The sequence below is a fragment of the Juglans regia genome, chromosome 7 (genome assembly GCF_001411555.2).
Source record: "Juglans regia cultivar Chandler chromosome 7, Walnut 2.0, whole genome shotgun sequence".
Classification (NCBI taxonomy): domain Eukaryota; kingdom Viridiplantae; phylum Streptophyta; class Magnoliopsida; order Fagales; family Juglandaceae; genus Juglans; species Juglans regia.
Window position 1 is genome coordinate 36,943,751 of NC_049907.1, and position 18,228 is coordinate 36,961,978.

At 39.5% G+C, this 18,228-nt stretch overlaps 3 protein-coding genes across 4 annotated transcripts; 2 read left to right on the top strand and 1 right to left on the bottom strand.

Moving 5' to 3' along the window:
* The first annotated feature begins 462 nt into the window (after positions 1–462).
* Positions 463–7,688, top strand: LOC108989150 (imidazoleglycerol-phosphate dehydratase 1, chloroplastic-like). Of its 2 annotated transcripts, XM_018962665.2 has the most exons (8): positions 464–790; positions 909–1,033; positions 1,338–1,442; positions 1,731–1,823; positions 1,958–2,032; positions 2,278–2,340; positions 5,843–5,952; positions 7,281–7,688. In XM_018962665.2, the coding sequence occupies exons 1-8, from the start codon at positions 547–549 to the stop codon at positions 7,306–7,308; spliced, it is 843 nt and encodes a 280-aa protein (XP_018818210.2). In that variant the 5' UTR covers positions 464–546; the 3' UTR covers positions 7,309–7,688. The 2 variants fall into 2 exon arrangements, with proteins under 2 accessions (XP_018818213.1, XP_018818210.2); XM_018962668.2 differs by lacking the exon at positions 7,281–7,688 and having other exon boundaries at positions 463–790; positions 5,819–5,926.
* Positions 7,689–7,963: 275 nt separating this feature from the next.
* LOC108989151 (photosystem II D1 precursor processing protein PSB27-H2, chloroplastic-like) lies at positions 7,964–9,607 on the bottom strand. The gene is made up of 4 exons (XM_018962669.2): positions 9,544–9,607; positions 9,117–9,298; positions 8,328–8,740; positions 7,964–8,224 (listed from the first exon to the last, which is right to left on the bottom strand). Exons 2-4 carry the CDS (start codon positions 9,202–9,204, stop codon positions 8,087–8,089), a joined length of 639 nt encoding a protein of 212 aa, XP_018818214.1. The 5' UTR covers positions 9,205–9,298; positions 9,544–9,607; the 3' UTR covers positions 7,964–8,086.
* Positions 9,608–9,709: 102 nt separating this feature from the next.
* LOC109018528 (40S ribosomal protein S18-like) lies at positions 9,710–12,443 on the top strand. The gene is made up of 4 exons (XM_035692582.1): positions 9,710–9,976; positions 10,084–10,244; positions 11,043–11,231; positions 12,110–12,443. Exons 1-4 carry the CDS (start codon positions 9,974–9,976, stop codon positions 12,213–12,215), a joined length of 459 nt encoding a protein of 152 aa, XP_035548475.1. The 5' UTR covers positions 9,710–9,973; the 3' UTR covers positions 12,216–12,443.
* Positions 12,444–18,228: the final 5,785 nt, after the last annotated feature.

Sequence of the window (18,228 nt, forward strand, 5' to 3'; positions counted from 1 at the left end):
ATCCTTATGAAAGGCCCCCGCAGTGTTTGGAGGAAGGAAAAATGATTTATGTGACAAGTTCTTTGTAGGTCTTTTAAAAAAAATAATGAGATTCATATAAAAAATCTATATTATTTTTTTTATGGTGGGTTTTACTTATTTTCATAAGATCTGCAAGACTTGGACACCTAAACTGTATGTAAGATTATCTAAACCTAAATCCGTATGTAGTATTATTCTAAAAATGATTAAATTGAGTAGTAAAATGAAAAATGATCAAAATTCTAGAATTAGGAGGTGGGTTTAAATTGGGTTCAACCTTCATTTGAATTAGGATATTTAATGTTGATTATTAAAAGATAATTGAATGATAGATCAATGATTCAATGAAGTGAAGTGCTATGAACAATCTTGGAAGTAAAACGGGTCGTTTCCGATAAGCAAACAAACGGTGCGTTTTTATTCACTGACAACGCTTCGTTACGATGGATAATAGATACGGCATGTCAATCTCTCTCGGGAGCCGACTACTGTTTGCTTCCTTCCTCACTTTTCGCTTTCTGAACAATGGAGCTTGCCGCGCCTCCTCGTCTTGTATACTGTCCCAACTCATCTCCGCTGCCAAAACATAGTGTTAAGGTTTCTCAGAGACCTATCGCTTCCACTCCCACCTCTTTTGCTGAACACCCGTCTTTCTCTCTGAATAGTGGCCTACTCCTGAGAACGTCGCGGTACCCACACAGACTGGTTGCCTGCGCTGCATCGGTCGCTGATAATGGCTCAACGATTGCAGCTTCTCCTAGCGGCGCAGGTTAAAATAAAAATGACCCTAATTTTGCTTCTCTGTGTTGGTTTTTTCCTTAAATAGGCGTCGTCTTCTTTTTTTTTTAACAGGTTGCCATTTTGAATTCTTACTGTTTATTTGTTAGGGGCTCGGATTGGGGAGGTCAAAAGGGTCACAAAGGAGACTAATGTAGCGGTCAAAATAAACTTGGATGGTTCGGGGGTTGCTGAAAATAATACTGGGATTCCCTTCCTTGATCACATGTTGGATGTTAGTGATTTCTCCTTCAATAATTGCTTTAATTTTTTCAATTTATTAACTTTGTTTTGTTTCTCAATCTGGGTTTAGCTGCTTTTAGCTGTAGATTAAAATTTCAGTATTTATTTTTACACATTATTTTTCTTCCGAGTCGATTATATAGCTCTGTTGGTATGGTATATGCCAATTACCTGGATCAGGAAAACACACTTAAAATGAATTTCACTTGAGATGTATTCCTTTTTTTGTGAATTTATTGTGCAATATTCGAGTATGATGTGTTGTTTGATGATTGTATCTATTTGTTTTACGTTAGCAACTTGCATCGCATGGGCTGTTCGATGTGCATGTGAAGGCTACCGGGGACATCCACATTGACGATCATCACACAAATGAAGATGTTGCTCTTGCCATCGGAACGGTACTGGAAAGAAATTTACACCTTATGGTTTCTCCTGGTGTGATGCAAAATTTGAGGCAGCCCTAGTGTGCGTGCGTGTGTTTTTCTAGCATTTGAAAATAAAATATATGTTTATTTGATGGCATTCAATGAAGCCTATTTGTTTCCATAATCTGAGTCATTTAACCAATTTTACATCTAGTCTTATTATCGATTTAATTAGTTTTGCTTATATATTAATGCTTAGCTGAGAATGTCACATAAACGTAATGGACTGGTCATTGTTGGCTAATTCTGCTTGGTCTGCAGGCTTTTTTGCAGGCACTTGGGGATAGGAGAGGAATAAATCGTTTTGGTGACTTCTCCGCTCCTCTTGATGAAGCACTAGTACATGTTGCGCTGGTAGGTTCAACTCAATCTTTCATATAAAGTAATTAGATATTGGGTTTTTTTGTACTAAAAAACTTCACCGATGTTAAGGCCTTTTTGTGTTGGTATGTGAAATAATTGCTTACTTTAGGACATTGTTTGTTCAGGATTTATCAGGCCGACCACATTTAGGTTATGATCTGCGAATACCCACTCAGAGAGTTGGAGCATATGACACTCAGGTAGGACTTTTTTTAAAAAAAAGTACTTGCACACCAAAATTTTGTATGCCTCCTTTTTCTTATTCATCTCTATAGCAGTGGTAGAACTCCCTGCTGAGATATTGACAATATCGACATGATGTGACATCATGTGCACCTTTGGAGATTTTCTGCAATTTTATGTAGTTTAGCTATTGTTCTTTCACCTTAATCTTAAAACTGTTACTTGAGGAGATAATTTGTTTTGAATTTTTTTTTATTTGTAGTTGGTGGAGCACTTTTTCCAGTCACTGGTGAATACTTCTGGCATGACACTTCACATACGTCAGGTAAAAATACTCAGAACTTCTTAACTTCGTTATCTCGTATAAAATACCCACCTGAACGCGACAAGAAGTTGTCAGTGTTAAATTATCCAACTATGCTTGATTGTTTAGATTCTTTGAACAAAAACATGAAATTTACTGGAAATGCCATTTTCTTGCACTTTTTATTGGGCTAAATGTATATTCTTATTTAATTTCTTATGCAATTAGGTGTTTAAATTTTATTTTGAGGTTTTTATCTTTTCTATTTTTTACAACTCAATTTTTTACTTGCAAAAAAAGGAAACTGTATAGAGAAGCTCCACCAAAAAATAAACAAACAAACAAATGAAGGAAAGAAAGAGAAAACGAGTAATGGAAAGCAGCTCCAGAGTTCACAACATATAAGAATAAGAAAGTCGGCAACAACTATGTTGATCTTTTCATTCTTGGGAGACACACTTTCCAGATCTATATCAGAAAAGGTTGCCACGAGTATGTTTCGATCTATATCAGGATTTGTGGAGAAGATAAGGGCTTGGTGGGATGCTTATTATTTTGATGGTACCCCTAGCTTCATAGTGGCGGGTAAACTTAAAGCCCTTACGTCCGATTTAAAGAAGTGGAATGAAGAAGTATTTAGACATACAAAAGTGCAGAAAAACATCCTTTGGGATGAGCTGCATGCATTGGAGGAAGGGAACGTTAATGAGGATTCTTTGTTAAGGAAGAATGTAGTGGTGACCAAAATTGAGAAAGTTTTGTTGATGGAAGAAATATCTTGGTGGCAAAAATCAAGGGTGCTTTGGTTGAAGGAGGGGGGACAAATGCACTAAGTTCTTTCACAAGGTGGCTAATTCTCATAGGCGCAACAATGCTATTGAAGTCCTCCATTCCGGCCCTAATGTGTTACATTCTCCCAAAGAGATCAAAGATCACGTAATGCAGTATTATGAGAACCTACTTGCTGGAAAAGAAGAATGGCACCCCAAATTTGATGGTTTAATTTTTGACCAGCTGGATTCGGATGTAGCAAGTTGGTTGGAGAGGCCATTTGATGAGGAGGAGGTGCATCTAGTGGTGAGGTATTTGTAAAGATAAAGCCCCGGACCTGAATGGCTTTTCTATGGCATTCTTTCAAGAGTGTTGGGATATAGTGAAGGAGGAAATGATGCAGATTTTCCAAGCTTTTCATTATGATCTTAAGTTTGAGAAGTCTTTAAACGCTACTTTCATTGCTCTTATCCCGAAGATAGTTGGCGCCCATGAATTGAAAGACTTCCGGCCTATTAGTTTGGTAGGTGGGATCGATAAAATCATATCAAAGGTGTTAGCTAATCATATGAGTTTAGTGATGGACAAACTCATTTCCAAACCTCAAAATGCTTTCATTTGGGGTTGGCAAATTTTGGATTCAGTTTTGAGAGCTAATGAGCGTTTCGACAGCAGGTTAAGAGAAGGCATCCTGAGGGTCCTTTGCAAGCTAGACATGGAAAAGGCTTATGACACCATGTGTGTTAGGACTTTCTTTTTTATATTCTTAGAAGATGTGGATTTAGGGATAGGTGGTGTGAATGGGTCAAACATTGTGTTTCGACTGCTCGGTTTTCGGCTTTAGTCAATGGAAAATTTTGTGATTTTTTTCAGACTTTGAGGGGTTCGGGACAAGGGGATCCGCTATCCCCTTTCCTTTTTGTTATAGTAATGGAGGCATTGAGTCGCATGGTAGAGGCAGGCTGCCATCAGGGGTATTCCTTGCTAGTTTTTCGGTGGGCAACGATAGTAATGGTGTTAGTTCCATTTCTCACTTATTTTTTGCAGATGATACGCTCATTTTTTGTGATACTGTTAGTGGCCAGATTCAAGCTCTAAGGGTGGTTTTATTGTGCTTCGAAATTGTTTCAGGACTCAAAGTAAACTTGAGGAAGTCGGAGTTGGTTTCGGTAGGGGATGTGAGTAATATTGTTTCTCTAGCAGAGTTGTTGGGCTGTAAAATTGCCTCTCTTCCTATGAAATATCTTGGACTTCCCTTGGAAGCGTCATTTAAAGCAAAGAGTATTTGGGATGGTGTGGTAGAGAAGATTGAGAAAAGATTATCGGGGTGGAAGAGGTTATATCTATCAAAGGGGGGGAGATTAACACTTATCAAAAGCACCCTCTCCAATCTTCACACTTATTATCTTTCTCTCTTCCCATTACTGGGGGGTGTGGCAAACCAGATCGAAAAGTTGTTTAGAGCTTTCTTGTGGGGTGGTATGGGGGAGGAAATTAAATTTCACCTTGTGAGTTGGCAAAGAGTGAGCTGTCAGATTGCGAATGGTGGGTTAGGGGTGCGAAATTTGTGCCTTTTTAATAAGGGACTATTGGAAAAATGGTTATGGAGGTACCAAATGGAAGGGAAACTCGTTGTGAAAAGAGGTTATTGATCACAAGCATGGTAGTGCATGGGGGGATGGTGTTTTAAGGAGGGTAGGGGGTCTTATGGAGTAAGCCTATGGAAATTTATTAGAAAGGAGTGGAACACTTTTGAAAAACATATTAAGTTTGAGGTGGGCGAAAGAACAAGAACCCGCTTTTAGTTCATGTTTGGAGTGGGGAGAGCCCTCTTTCCACTGTTTTTCCAGTTGTATTTAACTTGGTTGGAAATCAGAAAGCTGCAGTTTTAGAATTGTTATGTCCTGCAAATGGGACGGTAACTTGGAATGTAACTTTTACTAGAAATGCTCAGGATTGGAAACTTGAAGGGCTGGCAGATTTTTATAGCTACTTGTATTCAGCAAAATTAGGAGGTCATGGGGGTGACCGTATGTTGTGGATTCACATGGGGAGAAAAGAGTTTATTGTTAAATCTTTTTACAGGGCCTTGACAGTCCAACAACCCATATTCTTTCCGTGAAAGAGTATTTGGAAGGTTTTAGTGCCGTCTAAAGTTGTGTTTTTTACTTGGACAGTTGTACTTGGAAAGATTTTGACGGTTGATAATCTAAAGAAGCGCAGTATGGTGGTCACGAAGTGGTGCTTCATGTGTAAAAGGAATAGAGAATCGATAGATAATTTGCTTTTACATTGTGAGGTGGCTAAGGAGTTATGGGCTGGGATCCTGAGTAGAGCCGGGCTGAGTTGGGTATGCTTAAGAGTGTGGTGGAACTACTATCGTGCTGGAACATGAGACATAATAGCGCTCTACTGGCAGCAGTGTGGAGAATGATACCTTTGTGCTTAATGTGGTGTTTATGGTCAGAAAGGAATGATAGGTGTTTTAACAACAAGGAGCGTGCAGTGGGGGAAATCTGGAATTTATTTGTTTTCTCTCTTTTACAATGGTTTTCTTCTATTATATTGAAGGGTGGGAATGTTCATGAGTTTCTATCTTCTTTTCAGCTTACTAGAATGTAATTACGTGTCTCAATTTGTATACTTCCTGTGTATTTGGGCATTGCCTAGTTTCATTCTATTAAAAAAAGATTCTTACTTATAAAATAAAATAAAATATTTTGAACAGTATGTTGATTTCGGTTGACAACAGCTTGCTGGAAGAAATTCGCACCATATAATTGAAGCAACCTTCAAAGCTTTTGCAAGAGCTCTTCGACAAGCAACAGAATATGACCCACGTCGCCATGGGACTGTTCCAAGGTTTGTTATTGTCTCATTAAATTTAAATTTACAACATTATTGCCAGTGGTCTTTGAACGAAGTAGAATCTACCCCCCCTCCACCCCAAGAAAAAAAAACAAAAACAAAACAAAACATGGTAGAGGGTGAGGTTACAAGTTCATTTTTATTTCTTGATGTCAGAGCTAGTTGCTTACTCTAAAGACATTTCCTTGGTTCATCGCATTGGATGTTACTTCCAAATATTTTTTTTTGATAATTAATAAGAGAAATTTTATTCCAAGTAAAATAGGCATAGTCCAAGTACACATGATGTATACAAATGAGAACACCTACTTACATGCTAAAACAGAATACAACTAAAGCAAAACATTACAATCATTCTCATTCCTTACAAGATTCTTCATCCAAAAACTTAAAGTACTAAGGAAAAACTCCCTAAGTTCTCCTAAAGAACATTCACAATTGTCAAAGCACCTCCCATTCCTCTCCAACCATAAACACCAAAGCAAGCACAAGGGGATCATCTTCAACACTGCAGTGCTGTTACTTCTCCCCACAATACCTTGCCAGCATGCAAAGAAATCTACCACACGCATAGGCATCACCCAAAAAATGCCAACCCTTGCAAAAATCTCATTCCACAAAGAAGTCGCCACCTCACAATGAAGAAAAAGATGATCAATAGATTCACCATCCTTCTTACACATAAAACACCAATCAAACACCGGTAAGCCTCTCTTCCTCAAGTTGTCCGTGATTAAAATTTTCCCAAGAGACATCAGCCAACAGATGAAAGCAACCTTACTAGGCACCTTGGCTCTCCAAATACTTTTCCAGGGATAATCTTTGACCCCATGGCAGGTTAACACCTTGTAAAAAGAACTCACTCAAAATCTGGAATTAACTGTATGCACGCATTGCAGACTATCCTCCCTGTTCTGATCAAGCTTCATCTCGTATAATCTTCCAAATAAATCAGAAACTTCGCATACTTCCCAATCCTGTACATCTCTAGTGAATTCCACAGTCCAGTGAAAAAATTTGGACCATTTCTCAATTTGTGCGTGTCATTCCTATTATCTAAGTCCTCCACAATACTTCTTAAGGTGGGGGGTTCTTGGAAGTTTCTGACCTTTTGCTTCATTGTATCTATGTGTAAGAGATTCTGTTGCAGCAACTCATTCAGAATCGTGTGAAACTTCAGTCATTTTCAGTTTTATTACTGATCTACAGTCATACTACTGCCATTAATCCTTTTGTATGGTGTGGTGGATTCTTTGGAAATTTGTACTCTTAAACTAGGTATTGAATGTTAATCTAAATACATCTTGCATTTGGTTGTGCAGCTCAAAAGGCGTGCTCTCACGTTCTTGATTTTTCATTATGATCATGCTAAAGGTGGATAATCTAGCCTTAAGTTGGTGGTAATTTTGATCTAATATCCTCACTCCCCCCAAGCGGTCAGTGATCCCACATATATTGCATTTATTGATCATCGGTTGAAGCTCTGCCAAGTTGAGACAAAACAATACATACCTGGGTTACTACCGCTTGAGCAATGCGACTTGCAAATTATCAAGGACTGAACGTCACCTATTATATGATTTGTTGTATACCTAGCAGTGTATTGATCAACAATAGTTGGCCACTCAGTTTAGTGTCATCTGTTTGTTATGATCATTGAACTCTTTGCAGATTTATCAATGTATATCCAAGTTAGGGTGGTTTTGTTTCTGCCACTTGCTTTAAGCTTCCATAGTCTCTATTCTATGGCTCTTGTTCTATCTAGTATAAGATCATTTTAGGATTTTATGACTAACCTCCCATTATTAATAGTTTGGAAATGACTGTACAACCCTTGTGTGCTAGCTTCACGCGATGAGGTTACTTCTCTCTGGCTCCAACATGTTGTTGAACTCTTCTTGTTCATTTTCTAGTCGCCAAGTCTCCAGTGGTTGCTATGTCGATGTTTGTATATTAATTTGCTGCTTCCCGAGAATATATTGAAAATAAAGAAATCCCCAACAACTTCCAGGTAGCAAGCGCGCATAATTTTGATTGAACATCGAATAAAAATACATAAAAAGGTAGCTGTTTGAATCCCAATCCAGGACTTGAGTGGTTAAGCTTGATTTACTAGATGTACATCTTGCTACAAAAACCCTTCGGCTGTGTTCAGGTCATCCAATACCTCTGACTTAACCTCTTCTGGCAGTGGGGCAGATGGGCCTGCCTTCGAGTAGAAGCTGGCTAACGATCTAATTGCTTTCTCTAGCACAACATATGATTCCTACAGGTGAATCCACAGCATTGAAATTCGTTAGTAATCATCCAACTAAAACATAAAAGATAACCTTGTGCATTCCAAGTCATACAAGTTATTTCAAAGGTACCTCTTGAACCACAGTTTGTTGTCCCCTCCAACTGCTCAAATACTCTCGAATTGACTCCTTTGCTGCATCTGCAGTGCGTCTGAACTTAGCGATATCCTGGGGGTCTTCCTTTAAGGACTCGCGCAGTGTCTTCACAACCTCTCTCGCTGACTTCAAGTACGCCTTTGGTAACACTTTACCGGACTTGGTCTTTTCATTAGGATCAAACAATGATTTCAGGGCACCAGTAATCCCCGCATCCTCTTCCTCTCGGCCATTTGACTCATCTTCAGCCCAAACAACTGATGGTGTCAAGCCATAGTTTATGGTCAGAGTGGTAAGGAATGATGCACCAGTACACACTATGATATGCCGGCGACTTGAAGGAGCTGGTTGAGGGGATAGCACAGGATGACACCTTAATTGTGTTTTACCTGTTATGTTAAAGAAAGAAATGAGGCAATGAATGCTCAACATGCAAAGCAGTGCAGGCGGAGGCACGAGTCTACACAATGTGTCAATGAATTTCATGAACTAAGATACAAGATAGGAATAACGACCGATATGCAATGCAGGTATATAGTTTATCAGTGAAGAAACTGTTGCAGGCTACATTTTAAGCAATGCAATCCCGGAATCATCTTCTTCTACAACATCTGTACTTCTAGAAGGAAAAACAGTAAATACTCTTATCTTCTCAAGCTCACCATTCAGCTTGAATAATTGTCGATGAAGGGCAGAGAACCGAGCCCCCTTCATCCAAGCCACTCACCGCATGAATTGAAGAAAAAGAACAGACACATTACTTACACTCATTGTCAGGTTTCCAGATATTCTCTGTTCTTTTGTAGATTATGGTGGGGCTGGGGCAAGTCTTTACTGCAAGAAAAGCTTCCATCTTTGTTCGCAAAAATCATCAAAGTTGAGTGTAGCAGCAACTGCTTGAATCGTGCAGCTACCCCATACTAGACTAATTCCACCTTTACCAACACCTAAACGCATCCATATGTACGCATATATCAAAGTTGGAAACACCAAAAAAGGAAGTAAAATCAAGAATGCAATGAAGTTTTACAGACAGCAGATGCAGAACAAAAAAACAGCACCCAATTTAGAGATTTTGAGAGGCGAGCAGTGAACTGCCAAGACACATAATAAATTGATGCAAAGTATAAATAAATCAAGACAGAAAACAATGAATAAGTTGGTGTTTCGGGAAATAGACTCCATGCCTCACCTGATAATGTCTGCGCTTTACAACATCTCTGCCTCAGCTTCTCTTCCAAATGGTTGGATTTTATCCGCACGAAACTCGAAGTAATTTTCATAAAACATTAGGGGTAGAATAGTCAGTCTGGCCACATGACTAGAATTACATAAGGCCCTTGACTTTTGCATAAGGTGCCAACTTCAACAGATCCAACGGCTGTGGCATCGTGAGTAGATCTCCATCGCAGCTTCTTGGGCCCACTTTCTCTTGGGAACGAAATAAGAAGTACAAGTATGAATGAGTCGTAGCATATAATTACCCTCTAGGGTTTTGTTTTGTGGCCTCATGCCCTTTAAAACCACCCATCTTCGGCAATAATAACTCTTTCTTCACCACTGCGGTCTCAATCTACACTCACCGCGATCGCTCCGATTCACAGAGAGAGAGAGAGCTAGCCATGGTGACCCAACTCGCTTCCATTCACTCGTCTCGCTTCTATTGGCACATCCTATTTTTCTTATATTTTATTTTGGTTTCGTTGTTGATTTGGGAGTATGGGTTTTGCAGTCTCTGGTAGCGAATGAGGAATTCCAGCACATTTTGCGTGTGCTGAACACAAACGTGGATGGGAAGCAGAAGATAATGTTCGCGCTTACCTCCATCAAAGGTATCGGTCGCCGGCTCGCCAACATTGTCTGCAAGAAAGCTGATGTAGACATGAACAAGCGGTACCGTTCTCTAAATTCTGACTCTCGCTACTACTATTTTCCAGCATGTTCTTCGTAGCTTTTGGCTTATGTTAGTATTGGTTCAATTTGGTTTTGATGGGCTTAGCGAGAGTTTAAGAATGCTATAAAATAGTTGATTTTTATTCGTGGGCTCAGTTGTGTGCTATTTGGTCGTTGGGTTAATCTAGATTTTATGCCAAAATTGTTGCCATTGGTTTCAAAGATATTAAAAGCTGTGCTTTGTAAAACTTCTTAAGAGGACGAAGATTAGGACGAAGATTTTTCGATTACGCTTTTCATTTAATTTGGTTGTCTCGCGCTGATGTGCTTTAATGTTTTTAATGCTCATCTATACTTCTATTCAGGCACTTCGTGCAGTGTCTTTAAAGGTTTGGATAGGGAGTTGAGATGAGATGAGTAGAGTTGAGATAAAAGTTAAAAGTTGAATAAAATATCGTTAGAATATTATTTTTTAATATTATTATTATTTTTTAATTTGAAAAAGTTAAATTTTTTATTATATTTTGTGTGGAAATTTGGAAAAATTGTAATTATTAGACGAGATTAGTTGAGATACCTTTTGTATCCAAATTGGGAAAAACCCTAATCTTCTTGATTTGCCTGGATGTTGTAACTTTTTTTTTTCTCTTTTGGTGCGTGATTTTGTTAGATGCAATTATATTTTGGAACTTCCTTTATTGTAAAGGTTAATCTAGTGTTTGATGCATTTTTCTTTCTGCTTCATATATGTGTTTCATTCTCCCATGTTTGTAAATTGTGGTGTTACGGTTACTGCAGAGCTGGTGAGTTGACAGCTGCTGAGCTTGATAACCTCATGGTGATCGTTGCAAACCCTCGGCAGTTCAAGATTCCTGACTGGTTTCTGAACAGGAAGAAGGATTACAAGGATGGCAAGTATTCTCAGGTTGTCTCCAATGCTTTGGACATGAAGCTCAGAGATGATCTTGAGCGTTTGAAGAAGATCAGGTATGCCTCCATTGATCTCCTGCAATTCTATGCCTACGAGTTTTTATTCCATACTCTAATTGCAATTCATTGATGTCGTGGATACTATACATTGGCTTGGATACTCTAATTCCATACTCCAAAATATTCACTTTTAATACTATTTTTGTTTTGGGATTTGAAAAAATTTAAATTGTGTTTGTGTTTTGTTTGAAAGTTTGTAAAAGTTGTAATGATTAGGTATGATTAGATGAAAATTTTGAAAATTTGAAATTGAAAAGCGATTGTGTTTGAGTGATGTTTGAAAAGAAAATGAGATGAGATTGTATGAGATGAAACCATTTCATCTTCCAAACAACCCCTCTGCCTGTCAGCTGCCCTACCTCTTATCCTCCTATCACTTCTTTTTTAAGAAGATTTATGTTGGTTTATCCTGTCAGAAGCTTTTGATCTAAGCGAGGCTTGCATGGCCTTCATCACAAGGAATGACATCGTGCTAACCTGTTTGCCATTATTTGTGTATGCTTGGATTGAGTGTTGGGTGGATGGCTTGTCTTCAGCTATTATGCATGATTTGAAATCACAAGGAAAACATGCTGAAGCAAGGAGTTGGAAATTTGGTGTAAGTGCGAGAGGGCGTTGGCACTTTAGCTCATGAAAAGAATCTATGACAAGCAGTTTCCCATAACAGTTGTTTAGTTAATGCAGAACTAGATGATGACAAGTTCGGTTTAGATCTTCTCAAAAATGGTTTAGACAAGAATCTGTCCAATACCATATTGGAATTATGACTTGTTAATGACATTCATTGTAACATTATCTGTTTCTCTATTGATACATTTATCTTTTTTTTAGTATTGCTTTTCTTGCCGGTGAAAGCCTTTATTCTTGATATGTAGGAACCACCGTGGTCTGCGACATTACTGGGGTCTTCGAGTGCGTGGGCAGCACACAAAGACAACTGGTCGCCGTGGGAAGACTGTTGGTGTCTCAAAGAAGCGTTGAGTTTGTTTCTTTCTTTTTGGGATGTCAAGTTTTTGTTGCGAATTCTATTTTGCACTTTTTTATGTTTGTAGTTTTTTGGTGGATTTACGCAACACTGTCTAGCCGGCTTTCATACATACCTGATACCTCTATTGAGGCTGTTTGATCTTGAGATTTTGCCATGTTACTGCATTAATCATTTATATAGTAGTTGAAGGTCACGATGACTTATGCCTTCTCAATTTTATATACTTGTTCGTTTACCTTGATTAATGCGGTGGTGACTGGTTCTCAAGTGGCGTTGCTGGGAGGTTGTAACCTCCCAGCTCTTCTATTCCTCGGTGGCTCGCTGCACTCCCTGGCTTTGAACCAGGGAGACACTGGCGTTTGGTATTCTACTTGAGGGCATGACCGATGCCTTCATTGCAAATGCCAAACATTTTAAACGATCAAACCAGAGAGACTATTTGAGAAGCTCAAAACCATCTCATGTAGTATGGAAGAAAATCGATATTTTATCAAATATAATGGAATATGCATGCATTCTTGCCATTTTTCTCCTATTGTTTTTGTATTAAGGTGGCAAATTTTAGCATTTTAATGGGATCTTTTCTTTTGGCAGTGGATTGTTGACTGTTACGCGAGATAGGTGAAACAATGAGCAGTGTTTTCTCTACCAATTATTAACTAATGAACAATCAAACTACGTTCGTTTAGGAGGTATATAGTTTGAGTAGCACTCCCAGCCGGTCGGGTGGGAATTAAGTTTTTACACCCGCCAATCAGGTATTGCCACATAGGCGTCTCAACAAAGTGGGTGTTGCCCCGCATATATGTAATGAAAGCAATTTGTTTCTCCCTCTCCCTCCCCCATCTGCACTAAATCGACGTCCTTGCACCGAACAGATCCAGATCTCGCCCCCATAAAATTAAATCGGCCATCTGATCTTGCCTCCAGAAAAATCGCCATCGCCAGATGAAGGGAATCTTATCGGTTTGCAGATTTTGTAGTCTCCACCTTGCAAATGAATCGTCACACCTCCGAAGTCGCTAATGCCAGGAAGCAACTCTAGCCCACTTTGCATTTGGATGGCATCTCCCAAGGCCTGCAATATGGCATCACTGCTGTCTTGTTCCCCGCTTGGGTCTGCTACATATCCAATTGGAACGAAAATTCTCTCATCCTTTCACACGAGTACATTCAAAGCATAAACATACATTTCGTAAAAAACAGAGATGTTGAAGAACCAATTAATAAACACTACATAATTTATAAGGATAATAAATAAACTCACAAAAAAATGACGAAGAAAGTAAATAAATGAACATGCACAAAAAAGCGTACCCTTTTCTTGGCTGAAGTCTCTTGGAAGAAAATTTTAGTTCGGTAGGACTAGGACAATAGGCTAAATTTCAGTCGATTTTTTCTCTAAACTAAAACACTACTTGCTCAATACTAGAACCTAAGGCTTCTTGTACCAACAGTACTAATAGGAAACTCAATATTGGCAAAGGTTTCATTGCTTTTGATCCAAGCATTGCTAACTATTTGTTTGGTTTGACACTGGATCTATTGATTGAATGTGCTCCTATTCGTGAAAGAGACAGGGGGAAGGGGAGAGGAAGGGTTTTGAAGGGAAGGGGGTTCTGATTCTTGCATGCAGGTGTAGGTGTTTGGAGCTTGTACCTCTTACGTGGCCAATGTTTATTGGTTGGTGTAAAAATCACATTTCTACCCGACCGGCGTCGAGTTTTTCTCTTATAGTTTTCGATCAACTCTTTTTTAAAAAAAAAGCAAATCCCTAATACTCGACCGAGAGGCCGGAGAAAATATGCTTTACTTGTCCCCTGGAATTTGTATAAAATATCGATCATCTGGATTTCGTTTAGACCTTAGGCCTTGTTAGTTTCCACAATTCTCTTTAACTCATCTCATCTAATTATTATAATTTTTTTAAATATTTATACTAAATAAAATAAATAATTCAACTTTTTCAAATCTTAAAACAAAAATAATATTAAAAAAATATATTTTAATAATATTTTATTTAACTTTTAACTTTAATTTTATCTCATCCACTAGAACTAGGGATGTAACCGGTCCGGTCCGGTCTGGTTTTGGATAAAATCTAGGACCGAACCGGTATGTACCGGTTTTGTATTTTTTAAAACCGATTACGCACCGGTTACCCTCCTAAACCGGTACTTCCGGTTTTACCGGTTTCCGGTCCGGTCCAGTCCGGTTTTTTAGTTTTTTTAAAATGTAAATTTTCACAATTTGTCATTAAAAATTTGTTTATAAAAAAAAATTAATTTAAAAAAAAAACTGTTTTATACTTTTATTAATATATTAGACTATATAATAGTATTAATATTAGACTATTGGTATAGTTATAAGTTATATATTAGTATTAGTTATAAACTTTTAGTGATTTAGTATTAACATTTTATGTAATAATTTATAAATTATAATAAGAAATTATTTCATATATGAATATATATGTTATATATAAAATTTCACATAAAAATTTATAATTATACATTACATATAAAACTTATATATATTAATATTTTATATATATATAATATTTTATATAAAACTTATATATAAAAATATTATTTTTTATTTTTTTTAATCAACCAGTCCGGTCCAAAAAATCTTGGAACCGGAACCGGACCGGAACCGGCCGGTTTTTACGCTTTAAAAACCGGTTCCGGACCGAACCGGTTCAAAACCGGTAAAACCGGTCCAGTTCGGTCCAGTCCGATTCGGTTTTCCAGTTTTCCGGTTTGAATTTACACCCCTAACTAGAACAAACGAGTTTCTTAATAAGCCCATTAATTGACACCACAAAGACGCTGTTGATAAAAGCATGCACAAAGGTACAAACTAACTAGGTCTTTCTTAAATGAAAAAATCTAGGGAGTAGCCACATCACACCCTGCGTGGTCTAGCAAAATAACTAATTTGTCCCTACAACAAAAAGCAAGTTCCCTCTCTCAGATTTCACTAGTTTGAAGTTCCGTCTGCATCCCCTGCCCCCCACCCCCACCTGCATCAGCATCCTTTCCCCCACCCTCACCCCGTGTCGCGCATCCTCTTGCCCACCCCACCCTGCATCGCCATCCTATCCCTCACCCGCACCCCTGCGTCGCGCATCTAGGCCAAATGGGAGGCATGATTGAACATGGAGGGTTAAAGGAGGTGTAGTGGAGCTAATGGTGGCGAGGGGGAGGCAGCACGGTGGTTGGAGGGAGGCAAATCTAGGCCAAATGGATGGGGAAACCTATGGGAGAGTGAGGGTGCGTGAGGGGCAGATTGGGGTTATGGGTGGCTAGAATAGGTCGATGGCAGCCAAAGGAGACTCGAGGTGGCGGTCGGAAGTCGTGGGTGGTGGCGTACGGTGGGCTAAGGTAAAGAACCCGTGTATGGGTGAAACCCATTTCGGGAAAGAAAGGGGAAGGGCAACCGTGATATGGAAGCTTGACAGTGGCTAGGAGGGAGGTCAAGAGCTCGGTGGGGCTAAAGGCTGACGACGGCAGTGGTAGCAACGATAAGAGGGAGAAATCGTGTAGAAGAACCCATTTCGAGTTGAGAAAGGGGCTGCGCGTGGGAGTTGTAGTGGAGACTTGAAGCTGGCTAGAGGTGGCCGATGTGAGGGGGTAGTCAGTGGCACTGCAGGAGGCACACGATGGGGCTGGGTGAGCTAAGAAAGGGAATTGGGTAGGGGGAGGAGGGAGGGGGTGTAATACCCCGTATTTTAGTGTATTTTTACTGAAGAATTATTTTTATTTATTCGAAAATTTATTCTCTTATTTTAAAATTATTGAATTTTTAATTGGGTTATTTTTAGGAGTTTTAATTTGGTGAAAATTAATTTTTATGTGCTTTCTTAATATTTATTTATTGTTGTGCATTTAAATTACTTTTCATATTTAATTAATTACTGTTGGATTTAATTATTTTAGTTTCACTTTACCATTACGTTTGAATTATTTTATTTAACTTGAGGTTTTGAAATCGTTTCCGTTGGATTATTTTTGTGACCCAAGTTATGAGGATTGGATCTCATTTCTTTCTCTCCATTTTCTTTTTCCTCTCTTTTTTCTTTCTTCTTTTCTTTTCTTTTTCTTCTTTTCTTTCTTCTTTCCCTGGTCTCCCGCGCGCTGCTCGTCCAGCTCCTTCCCTCTCTCTCCGTCCGTTCTTCTCTCCCCCAGCCCGCCACCGTGCGCCGACGGTGGTCGACACAGCCCGGCTCCCCCATCCACTGGCGACGCCACCCCTCAGTTTTCAGCCCCAGCTGCGTCGCCATTAGCCACCACCAGCCCCTCAAGCCGCGGCGTCATCTTCGCTCCAGCGCCGCCATCGCACTACCATTGGCTACCATCTTCACACCACTTCATCATCGACCTCTTGGCAACCCATTGGACCCAACCCCACCTCCGATCCGTCATCGGTGAAGCACAACCAACCACATTTCCGTTTTGGGTATTTTTGGCCTTAAACCACCCCTTGTGCCGCCACCCACAGCCAACCTTCACCACCACTAGCTTCACCGACCTCCCTAGGCCCTACCCTATCAATTTTGGGTCTTCGTTTGTCTCCATTGAAAAGTGGGTATCTGTGACCCACGGCCACAGTGTATTTTACACTGTTCTGCAGCTGTTTTTCCACCTCTTGCAGTTTCGTGATCCTTCAGAAATTGCTATATTGCACTGTAAGTATTTTTCAAAGAATTCTTGTGAATTTAATGTATTTTTGCACTAACACATTACACTGTATTTGAACTGTTGATTGGTTTTGCCGGACTGAGTCCGAGGAGTACGGGGGTCGGATGGTTTGGTGATTGAAGTTGTTTGGTTGGATTTGTTTGGGTTGGTTATTGATGGTTGTGGATTAGAGTTGGTACATGTGCATTTCATAATTTCATGCATGATCATGTTTGTGAAGGAAACTGGGTTTTCGTGTATTGCATTCATGTTCATGTGTTCATTGAAAACTGGGTTTTCATGTGAAATGATTTATTGGGTGCATGTGTATCACGAACCCCAAGCCGAGATGGGGTATTATCTCGGTGGAGCTCCTCTGGTCACTCGGGAGCGTAATATATTGAGTGACGTCCCCTGGATTGTCGCTGGGGCGACAATGGGATCGGACGAGAGTTCGTGCCTACTCCGTGGTCCTTCTGCTGGCGGAGACTAGAGGATGCTTGGCTACGTACGTGCTGGGCGCGGAACTGGGCATCGCTCGTTGTGTAGTTGATGTTTTCCCACGTACGTGTTGGGCGCAGAAGTGGGCATCGCTACAAAGTCAGGGTGTGCGGATGACCCATAGGGGAGATCATGGTGCATACGTTAAAAATGGACTATTTTCTGGGAAAATAGTGTGTGTTGGATTTTGTGTAAACCATTTTCTGGGAAAATGTTTTACGGATTATTTTTGGGCTAATTGGGATTTTGGCGTGTGTTGGAAAATAATCATTCTCGGATAAAATGATGTTTTGAAGAAAATGCATATTTCTTCATATGCATACATGTTGGCTGCATTAAATGCATTTTATTCATGAGGATTATTTGGGTTATACTTACATGCGGTACCATTATGTGGTAACGCAGACTTTGATGCAGATGAAGATAAGGGTGAGCCTGAAGAGTCGGCTCCGCCCGATGAGTGATTTTGGATCACTCATTTGTATTTTGGGACATGTGTTAAACTTTATTTTGGGATGACTGTATAACTTTTTAAACCCTTTTACTGATATTTAAATTGTATTTAAATTCTGGTACTTAGTAGACTTAATTATCCGTTGCGTTGTTATTGTACACTGTCGCATGTACACACACTTGACACTTTCGTTGGAATGCGTGACCGTGTTGTCATCATCCCGACGTCTCGATTCCTGTGTTTCCTTACATAGGGGTTGGGGGCGCCACAAGGGGTGCTGCCTGCTTGAGTGTTATCTCAGTAGAGGACGTTTTGTTTAAAAAAAAAAAGGATAAGATGGCACATAAGGTGTGCTACAAATCAGCTGTG